Raw genomic sequence first — 17,817 nt, 5'->3', positions numbered from 1 at the left:
TGGGACCCTTGCACTGTGAAGCCACAGTGCTATCCACTTGTGCTACCTTGCTGCCCCCAAAAGACTCCCTACTTGGTCAGACCCACATGTAAACTCTCCAAGACAACATTCCTTTGCAGATGTGTAACTTTAAAAATCCATTAATATTACCCAAGGCAAAGCTGCTGTCCCTTTAATCAATGCATACCACACTATCTCTCAAACTTGCTGGACCTCTTTTCGCAGCCCAAGACTGTTTTTGCGTGACTGGATGCTGATCCAAATTGCACCTTCTCCCATTCTAAAGCTGGTTTCGGGAGACCGTCCCCACACACCTAACCATTAATCCTCTCAACATCATTTCTCCTTTATCCTTTTCATTTGTGATTCTATTGCCCTCAGCACTTTTTTGAATTTGACTTGCTAAAGTATAAGTGTAATAATCAATCAACATACTAATACGATTCTGATCAAATTTCAAGTGAATTTTAGCACCATGTGACTATTCTTAGCTTCACTTGACATGAGTTTGTAGCCTTCAAGGTTGAATGGGCAGTTCAGATTTGTTATCGGCAAATAGGCTAGCAGGAATTTATGGGTCCAAGGGAAGAAAGTATAACAGCAGTTGTTTCTTACATTAGTTTAGCTCATAGGTTTCAAGAAGTGGCAATTACCTTTAACTTTGTATTGGAGTCAAACTTTGTGATAGTATGTGATTAGTTGTAATAATACAATTCTTTAGATCCTTATTATTCAACACTATGTATTAACTAAATGTATAAGGAGACTGGTTTGGAATGTCACATTTTAAACAGTGACCATTGCTATGCACTTATATTGTATACTCACTCTAAGTACAATTTGTATTGTAACTTTTGGTATTAGATAAACATAGTTTTACGCTGTAAGCAACATTATACTTTATTCTTTGTTCTAACATTGAAGCGACTCAGTCCAAGCCCCATCACTTACAGAGTAAAGGACAGGGTCTCTAAAACAGTCACTGATAAGGGTTTGATTTAAATGAGGGCTTGCACCAAATAAAAAAAATCGTAAGTGCTCAAGGCACTATTCATAAAGATAGCAGACTTCCTCCATCCAAAGCAAATGAGCAAGGAAGATACCATTAAAACATCCTTTGATCTTAACAAGATGTGACAGAAACATACTTTGAGAGGAATGGTGCCACAAGTAATTGACACCTTAGACTGCCAGAGGACTATGGGAAATGGCATCACCCTCCGAGAAACCAATTACAAATTGATCATGCCCACCTAGACCAATAACATAATTGATCACACTATGGGTTGAGGCTTGGAAAGGGTTAATTATCAGCAGCTTTCAGTGAGCAAGGCGTGCACCAAGTTTGAAAGTGAAGTTTGCAGAGCCCGCTGTCCACAAGGAAACAGAAGACCCACAGAGGCTGTGGGGAGAGAGCCAAATCAGAAAGCAAGAGCCATAGTCAATTTGCTGCCCTGCTTTAAGTATTAATTCATGTCTCAAGCAAAGTTTCCGGAGTTACTTCAACGGACTGTCTCCTGCTGCCTTTTTTGGTTAATGTCTCAAATGAACGAGATTGAATTTGAGTTCAAATAATACCCACAACTCACAAGACACACAGTTCACATACACTCAGCATCAAAAGCCACACAACTAACTGCCGTTGTAGCTTTCCTCCTGCAGAAATGTGATAAAGTTCCCGTGTTTCAGTTACAGATTGATGTGAAGCAGACAGTACAACTCAGAGTAAAGTTTCAGAACTCGTTGGAAAAGTGCGAATGCTGAAATTTTTGTTTTTCCCCCAATTTCTCCAGTTCCGCATTTTAAGATCCACTGAGGTTTGTCTCTGAGAATTAAAAGTCAAGAGATATCTTCAAAACAAAATTATGTTTACTCACATTCATATACAACATACCATCTGATAAGTGAATCAACATCATCAGCAATGACAGAAATACTATAAGAGCCCTTTCCAAATCCAGAAACAATTATGCCAAGTCCAAGTATTGCCTAAACTGAGTTTGAATAACAAGACAGCCGGAGAATAAACCTGGGACCTATGGCTCAACTACTCCCTGCATTAACAAGTCGAACCATCAGGAGATCTCCCTCTGTTCTCATAAGGAATGCGAGATGGAAACATAAAAAGTAATACTACTATTAACTAAAAAGTCAGTGAATTAGGATACTGACCTCCAAAGGATTTCCTGGACCATTCAGGTACATAGCGATTTTTCAATCTATAGAACATCCTTTGAATGAATAAGGGAGGGACATCTCTAGAAAAAGAAACAGGGATATAACTATATATATTAACTCTTCGTTAACCCTGTAAACAAATCCTAATATTACATTAAATTTTTTGTTGAAAACCAGAACTTTATTTCCATTTCCATTGAGAGATTCAGGCAAGAAAATGGAGAGCGTCAAAACTCATTGGAACAGAAAATAAATTTATATTTTCAACACCGAGCAAACTCTTAAGAGACAGTATTGAGATACTGTAAACACATTTGACATGTGAATGAAGTTCACCGGTAACAACAGAAAGCCAACAGAATGATAATTATGCACTAAAATGTTCAGTCCATCACAGAGGGCAACTCACCATAGAAATAGGTAACTGGAAACAATAACAGTAATCTGATGGAAGGGATTTAGATACTGTCACTAATCACAGTAGCAGCTATCAAGTGCTTAGAAGCATCAACTGGGGTCTCTGATGCAGTTGTATGAGATTGGAGCATTGCAAAAACTCTTAAAAATTATATACTTATCCTGAGGATTATTTTCTTTAATAAACAGAATAGGCATCACTCCACCGAGTGATGAGCTCAGAGCAGGACTTCCAAAAGGTTACAAGACCACATCTACCCAATTGTGTCCACTCGGAGCTGTTACTGCAGTACAAAATCGAAAAAGATCATGTTGTTTACCCAACAACGCTGCAAAGATCCTCCCAGTCCACATCATTAACATCATCGACTCTCAGCAGATACAACCTGCAAAATATAAACATAGGGTTCTTATCTACAGTTTTCATCAACAATCCTTTTCCCAAATATCTCACAAAAATTAAAACAGTCATATAGTAGTGGGTTACAGAGCAATTATGAATTTAGTGCATTCTTAAAAACACGATTATACCTTATTAGACAAGGTAGAAAGCTTTCCCAAGGGTTTTCAACTGCGAGGCTAATAGTGTAACGGTGAAAGTTCTCATCAGTTTACTGATTATTTTCGATTGCAGTCTGTAGGGGAATTTAACAACCGCCCCCCACTATGGGGAAGCATAGAATCACTGACACAACATTTGGATTCCCACATTTAACATATACTTAAGGAGTTGTTAGGAAAAGCAAAATACTGCAGCTGCTGGGAGTCAAATTAGAATGTAAAATGCTGGGAAGTACTCGGTAGAATTGGCACCAGATGCGACGAGAGAAAAACAGAGTTGATGTTTCAGGTCAATGAAATTATATCAGAACTGGGAAAAGTTAGAATGCAACAAGTTTTAAGCAGGAATATTTCAACTTCATGACCTTTGGTCAGAACTGGAAAAATTAAAAATGACTAGGTTTTAAGCAAGTCTCCACCATTTCCTGCACTTCTTTTCTCACCCCTTCACATCCTTCCCTGAACAATAATAGGGTTCCCCCTTGTAATCAGGCATGGTTTAGCTCATGGCCAGAAGGTTCTGGGTTGAGCACAATAATCAAGACAGATGCTCAAGTCAACACTGAGGAAATGCTATGCTGTTGAAGGTGCTGTTTTTTGGATAAGACGTTAAACTAAAGCATCTGCCCATTTAGTGGGACGGAAAAGATTCCGTGGCCTGTTAACTCTGTCTCCCTCTCCACAGATGTTGCCTGATCTGCTGAGTATTTCTAATTTTTAGTCCAGAAGTTGCTATCTGTTTCAGAGGAGCAATAAGGTTTCATTGACAGTTTCATTATTATTAATACTGCAAAATCTGGGGGCGGCACGGTGCCGCAGTGGTTAGCACTGTGGCCTCACGGCACCGAGGTCCCAGGTTCGATCCCTGCTCTGGGTCACTGTCCGTGTGGAGTTTGCACATTCTCCCAGTGTTTGTGTGGGTTTCGCCCCCACAACCCAAAAAGATGTGGAGGATAGGTGGATTGACACACTAAATTGCCCCTTAATTGGAAAAAAAATGAATTGGGTATTCTAAATTGGTATTAAAAAAAATACTGCAAAATCTGGGCTATGTCAAGTTCTGCCATTAGATTGTTTACGCTGTACATTAGAGGATAGGCACTGCATCATCCTTACCAACAGCGCTTGTGCCTTCAAATCAAATTTGTTATCCTGCAATTCCTTTAATCAGGTATTTAACTCAAATTGAGAGTTTTCCATTTTATTACATTAATGTTTTAATATGAAGCCACTACTCCATAATATGCTGTTTGTTGCCTTAAGTGTACATTTTACCTTTTGATGAGACTGATTTTTGCCCGGTAGCCATTAAATTCTGAGGGGTCCACCCCTCCAGTCATTTTTGTAATCAAGATTTGCATCCTGTCACAGAATAAAAGGAAGTTAAAATCACTGCATTCATTTGGGGATTTTAAAGACAATGATTAACTAAATGTGGTGATATAGCATAGCAGAAAACCATATTGCAGCAAGGAATTTAATCCCAGCAGCAAATGGCTGGCTTTAGTTAGGTACTTTGGTGAACGAATATATCAAATTACACTGCACCGATTTGGTGGGCAATCCTTGTTCAGGTGTCTAAGCACTCTCTCAAATTCCAGATTCTCAGAGTCAAATTTTAATACCATTAAATGTTGTCACAGCTGCCGTTCATCCCTTCAAACACTCCAGGTACACCTCAGGTTCCTTCTTCACAATAGTCTGTCTAAACTAGTTTTAGCTACATAAATTTGATCAGCAACCCATTTCTTTAAAATCTTATAAATGATTTTCAAAATATTGGGTGTATAATAATAATAATCTTTATTATTGTCACAAGTAGGCTTACATTAACACTGCAATGAAGTCACTGTGAAAATAATATTAAAAGATGAAAAACAAGCTTGTCCAGTAATTTCTGTGGCAGTAGTAACCCAGGGGCATTGGTATGTTTTACAATGTTAAAGAAGCTATATAAATGCAGGCTGCTGTTAAAATTAATTGACATTGGTAATTATTGTCAACATAAAAGATCTTGTAATTGCCCAATGGTTCAAAATTAAGAAAGTCTAATGAGTAAAAATTGTAGGCCAGGGTAACCATATCCAAAATTATTATTCGACAATCCACTTATAAAGCAATTTTTTGACGCGTACACCAAATTTCCACAAATGTCCATTCTCAATGCGACTAAAAAAAAACATTGTAACCAGCATTAGAGGGAATTCTATCCAAGACCAGCAAACCAAGACAAGGCATAGCTGGCGGAATGCTAGCACCTGTGACCTGTTACGCTATGGTCCATAGACTGCCTTATATTCAATGCCATGAAATGGACAATAGACAGATGGAACGAGTTTCTCTGTCGGCACAGTTTAATTTCTAGCAGGAGAGATTTAGCAACAGTGGCCATTGGCCAGTCTGCAGAAATACTGAGGATCCTCAAATTCACCCTGGAAAGAAGAGAGTTCATGTAACATATGTCAGAGACAGGAGGGTGGTTTGAACTTCAACAGTCCTGATCTCACCTCTCACCACTTGCCCTTAAACAAAAAAGATGTTTTTGATTTCCCTCCCCCTTTATAAGCGGTGGCACATTTTCCAACTCTTCAGTTTTGGTGTGATCCAATTTTATTAATAGCCCCACAGCGAACTCGGTGGGTTAGTTTATTTGCACACACTCAAACATAGGAGGAGGGTAGCAACATTGTCTCCTTTTCACTCATATAATAAAATGAGGTGGATAAGGAAAGAAACATCTACAGGGCAAAGACAGAGAAAATAATTGTTTAATCTGTGTCCAGAGTCCAGAATCAAAGTTTAATGGTGTATTCCTTCACAAGAGGTCAGCAGGCTGAACTGATGTTGGATAAATAATTTACTTTTCCGGTAGAGTTGTCTTTCACAATGAGATAGGCACTTGAGAGATAAATCAGCCTTGTAGGCGATGGTACATACAGAGGTTCAGGGGTTCCAGGAGAAGCAGGATCAGGGACCAGGCATTAAACCTTTGTCAGAACCCCTTGTCTGAGCCGTTCACTTTGGCTTTGACAAAGGGCATATATTCCTTTGCCTGGGTTTCTAGGATTGTTAATGTTCCAATAATTAAGAATTTGAAAGGAAGGTTCCAGGGTCTGGTTCCTTGTCCTAGCAGACGGCTCCAATTGGCTAGGCTTGACTTATGAAATGGAGATGGCCTTTATATAATTCACTTTGAATTTTATCTCTGCAGTACATAGGCGATGTTAGCATGTCTACAGAGAAAACGAGGCACAAATTTCTTTTGATACTGCCAGATTAGCTCCTATTGTTCAAAAGGCTATAGCCAGATATGGTTTCAGCCATTTTAAAAGGTCAATGTCCGTTTTCTTATTTGAGAAATTAGCTATGAGATGCAAAACTTTAGTGTGAGATCTTAGCCCCATTGCAACAGCTATAATGCTTCCAAATCTTAAAAGGATTTAACTCTTCACTCTAACTCACAACAATTGGCTCACCATTTCTGCCTGCATTGCGCCCAGTTTCTGTTCTCCATTTGGTCTGCAATTGCAGACCAAGGAATGTCCTTGTATAGTTCTTCACGAAGGATTGAATGAAGCCTGTTTGTATTTGAAAGTGTGCTCGTTAGATCATGGGATGCTTCTTGTATCCTATTTTTCATAACCACCTCCATTATCTTCATAAACGTCGTCTTCTCCTCCTCACTCCAGGGTCCGACATTCAAAGCTGTTTAAAAAGAAAACGTATTTAAAGAAATTTTGTTTTCGACCATAACATGTTAATCTAACAAGAAACTAGGCAATATTATTTCAATTTATCAAATATGATGTTTCTTAGTAGTTGTTACATCACTGAATTTATGGATATATATGGTACAAAAACACCAACATAACTATAAAAAGTAAAATAACATATTTAGTTGCTTTATCATTTCCGAACATATACAACAACTTGTATTTGTAGATGTACTTTTTAACATACTAAGATGTTCTGAGGCACTTCAAAGGAGCATTATGAAACAACATTTGACATGAAGCCACATAAAGACCTATTAAGGTGGATGATCAAAAGCATGATAAAAGAGGTTGGCTATAAGGAGACATCTTATAGGAGTAAAGAGAAGTGAATAGGTTTAGGGTGGGAATTCCAGAGTTTAAGGCTTTGGCAGGAGAAGACAAGGCTGCCAATGGTGCAGGAATTAAATAGGAGATGCGCGTGAGTCCAGAATTAGAGAACTGTAGATATCTCAAGGGGTCACAGGGCTGGAACAGGTTATAAAGCTAGGGTGGGTAAGGCCACGGAGGGACTTTTAGATCAGGGTGAAATTTGTAAAATCAAGCAGTTGCTTAACCTTAAGGTAATACATACAAGTTCAGCGAGCAGGAACTCAGGTGTGATTGGTGAACAGCACTTTGTGTGAGTTAGGACACAGGCAGCAGAGTTTTACATCATCTCAAATTTACAGAAGATGCTTGGGGGCGGGCGGGCGGGCGGGCGGGCGGGGGGGGGGGGGGGGGGGGGAAGGAGGAAGAGGAGGAGGAAACTGTAGCAGTGCATTGGAATGGTCAAGTAAACCGGTAGCAAAGACATGGATTAAAGTTTCAGCAGATGTGTGAAGGTAGGGACAGAATGAGGTTGAAACAAGCAATTACAATGCAGCTACATGGCAGAAAGCTCATCTTTGGGTCAAATATGGCACCGAGGCTGTGTACAGTCCGGTTCGGCTTCAGACAGCTGCCAAACAGAGGAATGGAATCAGTATCTAAGGAACTGTACTTGTGATGGAACAGATTTCTCCCGTCCTCCCAATATTTTGAAGGCAATTTATGTTTGTCCAGAACAAGCAGCGTGTCAATTTTGAAACATTAGAGGGGTCGAGAGAGGTGAGGACAAAGTAGAGCAGTGTGCCATCGGAATGTGGAAACTGATGGTGCTTTGGGATGAGGTTGCAATCATCCAATATGCAGGATGAGAAATAGAAGCTGGCCAAGGATAGATCCTTGGATATTGGATAAATAAGAATGAAACCAGGCAGTTGCAGTCCCACCTAGTTGGCAATGGTGATGAAGCATACATATGCGAAATGTTAACTGGATTGGACAAAGAGGGGTGAAATGATGCATGTGTGAAGCATAAACACCAGCATAGATGAATTGGGCTGAATGTTTCTGTACTGCAAATTTTCTCCATCAGCAGAACTAGAAAGTCAAAACAATTTGCTCTTTATAAGGTGGAGTCGGACACTTTAGGAACTTTCAAGCGATTATTCGATAGGCATATGGAGTGCACTAGAATGATTGGGAGTAGGTTGATTTGATCTTAGTTTCAGACTAGTTTGGCACAACATTGTGGGCCGAAGGGCAGCTGTCTGAAGCCGAACCGGACTGTTCACAGCCTCAGTGTCATATTTGACCCAATCCTGAAGATTTGTATTACATAGAACTGTACTGTGCTGTACAGTTCTATGTTCACTACCTCAACATAGAACATAGAAAATACAGCACAGAACAGGCCCTTCGGCGCACAATGTTGTGCCGAACCTTTGTCCTAGATTAATCATAGATTATCATTGAATTTACAGTGCAGAAGGAGGCCATTCGGCCCTCTGAGTCTGCACCGGCTCTTGGAAAGAGCACCCCACCCAAACTCAACACCTCCACCCAACACCAAGGGCAATTTTGGACACTAAGGGCAATTTATCATGGCCAATCCACCTACCCTGCACATCTTTGGACTGTGGGAGCATGGGTTTCCTCCGGAGCACCCGGAAGAAACCCACGCAGACAGGGGAGGAGGTGCAGACTCCGCACAGACAGTGACCCAAGCCGGAATCGAACCTGGGACCCTGGAGCTGTGAAGCAATTGTGCTATCCACAATGCTACCGTGCTGCCCTTAAGAACAAATAAATCTACTCTTTATCATTTTACCGTAATCCATGTACCTATCCAATAGCTGCTTGAAGGTCCCTAATGTTTCCGACTCAACTACTTCCACAGGCAGTGCATTCCATGCCCCCACTACTCTCTGGGTAAAGAACCTACCTCTGATATCCCTCATATATCTTCCACCTTTCACCTTAAATTTATGTCCCCTCACTTCCGGGTGCGGCGATGACCAGCTGAGTCGCACGTTTCGGCAGCTCCCTGTGAAACGGACTTTTGGGCTCTTGATAGGAGCCCCAACGGCAATTTTGACGGCTAAAAACAGTGCGGTAAACCAGAAGGGAATCCCCCCTGGATACGGATGGAAAAAGGAGGAGAGAGTGGCCAGATTGCAGTGGATCCTTTAGAACAGCGGCAAGGAAGGCAAGCAAAAACCAAGATGGCGTCGGAAGGTGGCAGTTTAACATGGGGCCCTGAACAACAAGAGTTCTTGAAATGCTGTGTGGAAGAGATCAAAAAGGAAATGAAGAAAGAGCTGTTGGCCCCGATACTACAGGCGATCGAAGGGCTAAAGGAGGAACAAAAGACCCAGGAGCGGGAGCTTCGGGTCGTGAAGGCAAAGGCAGCCGAGAATGAGGACGATATACAGGGCCTGGTGGTGAAGACGGAGACGCAGGAGGCACATCAGAAACGATGTGTGGAAAGGTTGGAGGCACTGGAAAACAACGCAAGGAGGAACAACCTGAGGATTCTTGGTCTTCCTGAAGGTGTGGAGGGAGTGGACGTCGGGGCATATGTGAGCACGATGCTGCACTCGTTAATGGGAGCGGAGGCCCCGGCGGGTCCGTTGGAGGTGGAGGGAGCATATCGAGTGATGGCGCGAGGACCGAGAGCAGAAGAAATTCCCAGAGCCATAGTGGTGAGATTCCTCCGTTTTAAGGACAGAGAAATGGTCCTTAGACGGGCGAAGAAAACTCGGAGCAGTAAATGGGAGAACGCGGTGATACGCGTTTATCAAGACTGGAGTGCGGAGGTGGCGAGAAGGAGGGCGAGCTTTAATCGGGCCAAGGCGGTGCTTCATAAAAAGAAGATAAAATTTGGAATGCTGCAACCGGCAAGACTGTGGGTCACATATCGAGGGAGGCACCACTACTTTGAGACGGCGGATGAAGCATGGACTTTTATTGTGGAAGAAAAACTAGAATGAGCGGGTTATTAAAAAGAACGTTCGAACAAAGTGGTGGGGCGAATGTGGGGGGCAAAGAGGGGTTTTATGTACTAATCCTGCGATGTGGTAACTTTTCTCTCTCCCACAGGTGGTGATGGGGGAGGAGGGGAGGTGGAGGAGATGGGGCGTTGGCCATTGGGGGCGGGGCCAAGGGAGAAGCGCGGGCTTGGTTCCCGCGCTATGATAATCATGGCGGCAATAGAGAAGCAGGAAGGAGGGGGCGTCGCACGGTGCGAGCCGAGGTCACGGGGGGAAGCCGAGGTCAGCCAGAGTTTGCTGACTTCTGGGAGCAACATGGGGGGAGTAATTATGCTAGCCGGGGATCTAGCGGGGGGGGGGGGGGCGGGAGGGGGGAATTACTGGGTTGCTGCTGCTGGGGAGAGGGGGGAGCTGGTATGGGAGAGGATGGGCGGGGGGAGCTCCGCCTGGGGGAGATACAGCTGCGTGGGAACTGGGTGAGGAGCTGGAAAAAGGTGATGGCTAATCGACAAGGGGGGGGGGGTGTAGGAAGCCCCCCAACTCGGCTGATCACGTGGAACGTGAGAGGGCTGAACGGGCCGATAAAGAGGGCACGGGTACTCGCACACCTTAAGAAACTTAAGGCAGATGTGGTTATGTTACAGGAAACGCACCTGAAACTGATAGACCAGGTTAGGCTACGCAAAGGATGGGTGGGGCAGGTGTTCCATTCGGGGCTAGATGCGAAAAACAGGGGGGTGGCTATATTAGTGGGGAAGCGGGTAATGTTCGAGGCAAAGACTATAGTGGCGGATAACGGGGGCAGATACGTGATGGTGAGTGGCAAACTACAGGGGGAGACGGTGGTTTTGGTAAACGTATATGCCCCGAACTGGGATGATGCCAATTTTATGAGGCGGATGCTCGGACGCATTCCGGACCTAGAGATGGGAAAGCTGATAATGGGGGGAGATTTTAATACGGTGTTGGAACCAGGGCTGGATAGGTCGAAGTCCAGGACTGGAAGGAGGCCGGCAGCAGCCAAGGTGCTTAAAGATTTTATGGAGCAGATGGGAGGTGTAGACCCGTGGAGATTTAGCAGACCTAGGAGTAAGGAGTTCTCGTTTTTCTCCTATGTCCATAAAGTCTACTCGCGAATAGACTTTTTTGTGCTGGGTAGGGCATTGATCCCGAAGGTGAGGGGAACGGAGTATACGGCTATAGCCATTTCGGATCACGCTCCACACTGGGTGGACTTGGAGATAGGGGAGGAAACAGGAGGGCGCCCACCCTGGAGAATGGACATGGGACTAATGGCAGATGAGGGGGGGTGTCTAAGGGTGAGGGGGTGCATTGAAAAGTACTTGGAACTCAATGATAATGGGGAGGTCCAGGTGGGAGTGGTCTGGGAGGCGTTGAAGGCGGTGGTTAGAGGGGAGCTGATATCAATAAGGGCACATAAAGGGAAGCAGGAGAGTAAGGAACGGGAGCGGTTGCTGCAAGAACTTTTGAGGGTGGACAGACAATATGCGGAAGCACCGGAGGAGGGACTGTACAGGGAAAGGCAAAGGCTACATGTAGAATTTGACTTGCTGACTACAGGCACTGCAGAGGCACAATGGAGGAAGGCACAGGGTGTACAGTACGAATATGGGGAGAAGGCGAGCAGGTTGCTGGCACACCAATTGAGGAAAAGGGGAGCAGCGAGGGAAATAGGGGGAGTGAGGGATGAGGAAGGAGAGATGGAGCGGGGAGCGGAGAGAGTGAATGGAGTGTTCAAGACATTTTATAAAAAATTATATGAAGCTCAACCCCCGGATGGGAGGGAGAGAATGATGGGCTTCTTGGATCGGCTGGAATTTCCCAAGGTGGAAGAGCAGGAAAGGGTGGGACTGGGAGCACAGATCGAGGTAGAAGAAGTGGTGAAAGGAATTAGGAGCATGCAGGCGGGAAAGGCCCCGGGACCGGATGGATTCCCAGTCGAATTCTATAGAAAATATGTGGACTTGCTCGCCCCGATACTGATGAGGACCTTTAATGAGGCAAAGGAAAGGGGACAACTGCCCCCGACTATGTCTGAAGCAACGATATCGCTTCTCTTAAAGAAGGAAAAGGACCCGCTACAATGCGGGTCCTATAGACCTATTTCCCTCCTAAATGTAGATGCCAAGGTCCTGGCCAAGGTAATGGCAATGAGAATAGAGGAATGTGTCCCGGGGGTGGTCCACGAGGACCAAACTGGGTTTGTGAAGGGGAGACAGCTGAACACGAATATACGGAGGTTGTTAGGGGTAATGATGATGGCCCCACCAGAGGGAGAAACGGAGATAGTAGTGGCGATGGATGCCGAGAAAGCATTTGATAGAGTGGAGTGGGATTATTTGTGGGAGGTGTTGAGGAGATTTGGTTTTGGAGAGGGGTATGTTAGATGGGTGCAGCTGTTGTATAGGGCCCCAGTGGCGAGCGTGGTCACGAATGGACGGGGATCTGCATATTTTCGGCTCCATAGAGGGACAAGGCAGGGATGCCCTCTGTCCCCATTATTGTTTGCACTGGCGATTGAGCCCCTGGCGATAGCGTTGAGGGGTTCCAAGAAGTGGAGGGGAGTACTTAGGGGAGGAGAAGAGCACCGGGTATCTTTGTATGCGGACGATTTGCTACTATACGTGGCGGACCCGGGGAGGGGATGCCAGAAATAATGCGGATACTTGGGGAGTTTGGGGATTTTTCAGGGTATAAATTGAACATGGGGAAAAGTGAGTTGTTTGTGGTGCATCCAGGGGAGCAGAGTAGAGAAATAGAGAACCTACCGCTGAGGAAGGTAACAAGGGACTTTCGTTACCTGGGGATCCAGATAGCTAAGAATTGGGGCACATTGCATAGGTTAAATTTAACGCGGTTGGTGGAACAGATGGAGGAGGATTTCAAGAGATGGGATATGGTATCCCTGTCAATGGCAGGGAGGGTGCAGGCGGTTAAGATGGTGGTCCTCCCGAGATTCCTCTTTGTGTTTCAGTGCCTCCCGGTGGTGATCACGAAGGCTTTTTTTAAAAGGATTGAAAAGAGCATCATGGGTTTTGTGTGGGCCGGGAAGACCCCGAGAGTGAGGAAGGGATTCTTACAGCGTAGCAGGGATAGGGGGGGGCTGGCACTACCGAGCCTAAGTGAGTATTATTGGGCCGCTAATATTTCAATGGTGAGTAAGTGGATGGGAGAGGAGGAGGGAGCGGCGTGGAAGAGATTAGAGAGGGCGTCCTGTAGGGGGACTAGCCTGCAGGCTATGGTGACAGCCCCATTGCCGTTCTCACCGAGGAACTACACCACAAGCCCGGTGGTGGTGGTGGCTACACTGAAGATTTGGGGACAGTGGAGACGGCATAGGGGAAAGACTGGAGCCTTGGGGGGGTCCCCGATAAGAAACAACCATAGGTTTGCCCCGGGGGGAATGGATGGGGGATATGGAATGTGGCAAAGAGCAGGAATAACGCAACTGAAAGATCTGTTTGTGGATGGGAAGGTCGCGAGTCTGGGAGCGCTGACCGAGAAATATGGGTTACCCCAAGGGAATGCATTCAGGTATATGCAACTGAGGGCTTTTGCGAGGCAACAGGTGAGGGAATTCCCGCAGCTCCCGACACAAGAGGTGCAGGACAGAGTGATCTCAAAGACATGGGTGGGGGATGGTAAGGTGTCAGATATATATAGGGAAATGAGGGACGAAGGGGAGACTATGGTAGATGAACTAAAAGGGAAATGGGAAGAAGAGCTGGGGGAGGAGATCGAGGAGGGGCTGTGGGCAGATGCCCTAAGCAGGGTAAACTCGTCGTCCTCGTGTGCCAGGCTAAGCCTGATTCAGTTTAAGGTATTACACAGGGCACATATGACTGGAGCACGGCTCAGTAAATTTTTTGGGGTGGAGGATAGGTGTGCGAGGTGCTCGAGAAGTCCAGCGAATCATACCCATATGTTTTGGTCATGCCCGGCACTACAGAGGTTTTGGATGGGGGTGACAAAGGTGCTTTCAAAAGTAGTAGGAGTCCGGGTCGAACCAAGCTGGGGGTTGGCTATATTTGGGGTTGCACAAGAGCCGGGAGTGCAGGAGGCGAGAGAGGCCGATGTTTTGGCCTTTGCGTCCCTAGTAGCCCGGCGCAGGATATTGCTAATGTGGAAAGAAGCCAAGCCCCCGGGGGTGGAGACCTGGATAAATGACATGGCGGTGTTTATAAAGCTAGAGCGGATTAAGTTCGTCCTAAGGGGGTCGGCTCAAGGGTTCACCAGGCGGTGGCAACCGTTCGTCGAATACCTCGCAGAAAGATAGACGGAATGGGAAAAAGAAGGCAGCAGCAGCAGCCCAGGATCGGGGGGGGGGGGGGGGGGGAGGAACCAGAAGGACTCTCAGGGTTGTTAATATATACTGTATAGTACGTATAGGTCGTTGCTACAGATAATTATATATTGGACTGTTAAATTATATTTTTGGAGAGTGTTACTTGTGACAAGGCAGTTGCCAATTAGGGCTAGTTTTCATTTTTGTTATTTATTATTTATTCATTTTTTGTTTATAAAATAGGTCATTGTTATTTGTGTTGTTATAATATTGTGAAAAGAATGCACAATGTACTGTGTTGGTTGACCAAAAATTTTCAATAAAATATTTAATAAAAAAAAAAAAAATTTATGTCCCCTTGTAATGGTTTGTTCCACCCGGGGAAAAAGTCTCTGACTGTCTACTCTATCTATTCTCCTAATCATCTTATAAACCTCTATCAAGTCGCCCCTCATCCTTCTCCGTTCTAATGAGAAAAGGCCTAGCACCCTCAACCTTTCCTCGTAAGACCTACTCTCCATTCCAGGTAACATCCTGGTAAATCTTCTTTGCACCTTTTCCAAAGCTTCCACATCCTTCCTAAAATGAGGTGACCAGAACTGTACACAGTACTCCAAATGTGGCCTTACCAAAGTTTTGTACAGCTGCATCATCACCTCACGGCTCTTAAATTCAATCCCTCTGTTAATGAACGCGAGCACACCATAGGCCTTCTTCACAGCTCTATCCACTTGAGTGGCAACTTTCAAAGATGTATGAACGTAGACCCCAAGATCTCTCTGCTCCTGCCAAGAACTCTACCGTTAACCCTGTATTCCGCATTCATATTTGTCCTTCCAAAATGGACAACCTCACACTTTTCAGGGTTAAACTCCATCTGCCACTTCTCAGCCCAGCTCTGCATCCTATGTCTCTTTGCAGTCGACAACAGCCCTCCTTACTATCCACAACTCCACCAATCTTCGTATCGTCTGCAAATTTACTGACCCACCCTTCAACTCCCTCATCCAAGTCATTAATGAAAATCACAAACAGTAGAGGACCCAGAACTGATCCCTGCGGTACGCCACTGGTAACTGGGATCCAGGCTGAATATTTGCCATCCACCACCACTCTCTGACTTCTATCGGTTAGCCAGTTCGTTATCCAACTGGCCAAATTTCCCACGTGTTCCAATGTGCTTCATAAGGAATTAAGTACTTAGAAAAGTATCAGCAATTAATTAAATCAGTTGACGTGGCGACACGGTTCCCTTTTTCACTCATCGCTGTTAGAAATCCCATGAAAAATTACACCATGTCAGGTGTAATAGGGTTTCTAATGGCAATCTGAGCAACAACTATTGCTGAACTATGGATTTGGCCATAAAAATATAATTTTCTATTTGTGGGATGTTGTTAAATGTCACCATTAAGATTAATTACTACATTTTTAAAACAAACCTTTTGACCACAAATTATAGAAAATACCCTGTACCACAAAATATTTCTACATTTATTGTATTCCTATTAACTACAAGGCTACTGTAGCTATCCAACGCTGAGTGACTACAAATTTACTGCACTTCAAGGGGAGGGGAGTAAATGAATATTTTAATAATTTAACTTACAGCTCTTTATTGTTCTTGCGCGACACATAACAGATAGGTCACTACGGTCCATGAGTTCGGCAATCTTCTTCCAGCTGTTTCCATGCAAAACTTGCAAGCATTGCAGTTTCTTCAGTTCATCTTTTGTGTATCTAATAACAACACATCTGTACTTAATATCAGAAGGAGGTAAGAAACAGAAGCAAGACTAGACCCTAACCTTCTCTGTCAATCAGTTAAGTCTGATCTGCTGTGGCCTTAATTCCACTTTCCTGTCTGTCCCCCATAACCCTCGACTCCCTTGTCAATCAAAAATATCTAACTCAGCTTTGAATAAATTCAATAACCCCGCCTCCACTGCTTCCAGCAATAGTACTGAAGATTTGTATTACATAGAACATACAGTGCAGAAGGAGGTCATTCGGCCCATCGAGTCTGCACCAACCCACTTAAGCCCTCACTTCCACCCTATCCATTCTAACCTTTTTGGTCACTAAGGGCAATTTATCAAGACCAATCTACCTAATCTGCACGTCTTTGGGCTGTGGGAGGAAACCGGAGCACCCGGAGGAAACCCACGCAGACACGGGGAGAACGTGCAGACTCTGAACATAGTGACCCAGCGGGGAACCGAACCAGGGACCCTGGCGCTGTGAACCCACAGTGCTATCCACTTGTGCTCCAGAACTTGCCACCTCCTAGCCAAGCTGTTCCAGTACAGCTACAGTACAACACTTGCATCTACCTGGCAATGTGGAAAATTACCCAGTTGTGGGCAATTAATGCTGTCCTAACCAGTGATGCACACATCCTCTAACTGAATTTAAAAAAAATTCTAAACTCTAATGAGTATAGGCTAACCCACTCTACCTTTCCTCATTAAGACAACCCCTTCATCCCAAGAATCAGTCTACAGAATGTTTTCTTATCTACCGGCTCACTAAACTACAAAAATAGGAGCAAATAAAGTCAACTCGTGCCAGGATCTACAGCGCAGCACAAGGTTGCTTGCTGATGTTGTGTAGTGATTTGACAGATATTTACAGTTCTAAACAATGGCCAGAATCAGGATATCATTCGGGAATGCAAAGGGAATTACTTTTTCGAAGAACGGGACGGACCTAAAGCAAAGTGCATTTTTAATATCAAAAAATGGTGCAGCAATTTCAAATTCAGCACTACAATTATACCAGTTGTATCTATATTTAAAGAGGACAGCCTGAAATTTGACATTGAGCCAAGTAAGGAGTGTTGAGGGCACATGTCCAAACACTTAGTCAAAGAGCTGGGTTTAAAGATAATCTGGGTTTAAAGAGAATCTTGTAAAGTAAAATGGTGGTGATGTTTAAGGAGGGAATTCCAGAGTTTAGGACCTTAACAGCGGAAGGTGGTCAACAGCATGTTCAAGAAGCCAGAAATGGAGAAGTGTAGATACCCCGGGGGGTTGTAGGGCTGGTTAGTGGTAATATTTTGCTGCTTCTACACTATAGCAAATAGAAAATGCATAAGCACAGCCCAGAGAATCCTTCAATTCTGATTTCCTGTCAAGAGGTGCCCGATCTTGCATTTTGCTGTCGTAGTTTGTTATTTTGCAGAACAATTAGAGGTTCGCTAATGGCTCAACTGTTAGATGTAGTGCTGTGATATGAATGTAGGAAATTTCTAGATAGATTGTATTATATAGCAATGTTATTAAAA

General features: G+C 44.2%; 1 protein-coding gene across 4 annotated transcripts in view; it reads right to left on the bottom strand.

The window, feature by feature from the left end:
• LOC140399221 (uncharacterized) overlaps positions 1–17,817 on the bottom strand; it is a 38,801-nt gene that overhangs the window by 8,024 nt on the left and 12,960 nt on the right. For all 4 annotated transcript variants that reach the window (XM_072488589.1, XM_072488588.1, XM_072488591.1 and 1 more), the window contains 5 exons: positions 16,141–16,271; positions 6,633–6,861; positions 4,432–4,518; positions 2,916–2,981; positions 2,173–2,258 (listed from right to left, as the gene is read on the bottom strand). In XM_072488589.1, coding sequence (XP_072344690.1) covers positions 2,173–2,258; positions 2,916–2,981; positions 4,432–4,518; positions 6,633–6,861; positions 16,141–16,271 — 599 coding nt within the window. The remainder of the gene's footprint in view (positions 1–2,172; positions 2,259–2,915; positions 2,982–4,431; positions 4,519–6,632; positions 6,862–16,140; positions 16,272–17,817) is intronic.

The sequence above is a fragment of the Scyliorhinus torazame genome, chromosome 22 (assembly GCF_047496885.1).
Source record: "Scyliorhinus torazame isolate Kashiwa2021f chromosome 22, sScyTor2.1, whole genome shotgun sequence".
NCBI lineage: Eukaryota > Metazoa > Chordata > Chondrichthyes > Carcharhiniformes > Scyliorhinidae > Scyliorhinus > Scyliorhinus torazame.
The sequence above is the reverse complement of the archived record's forward strand: the minus strand, read 5'-3'. Positions and strand labels throughout refer to the sequence as shown.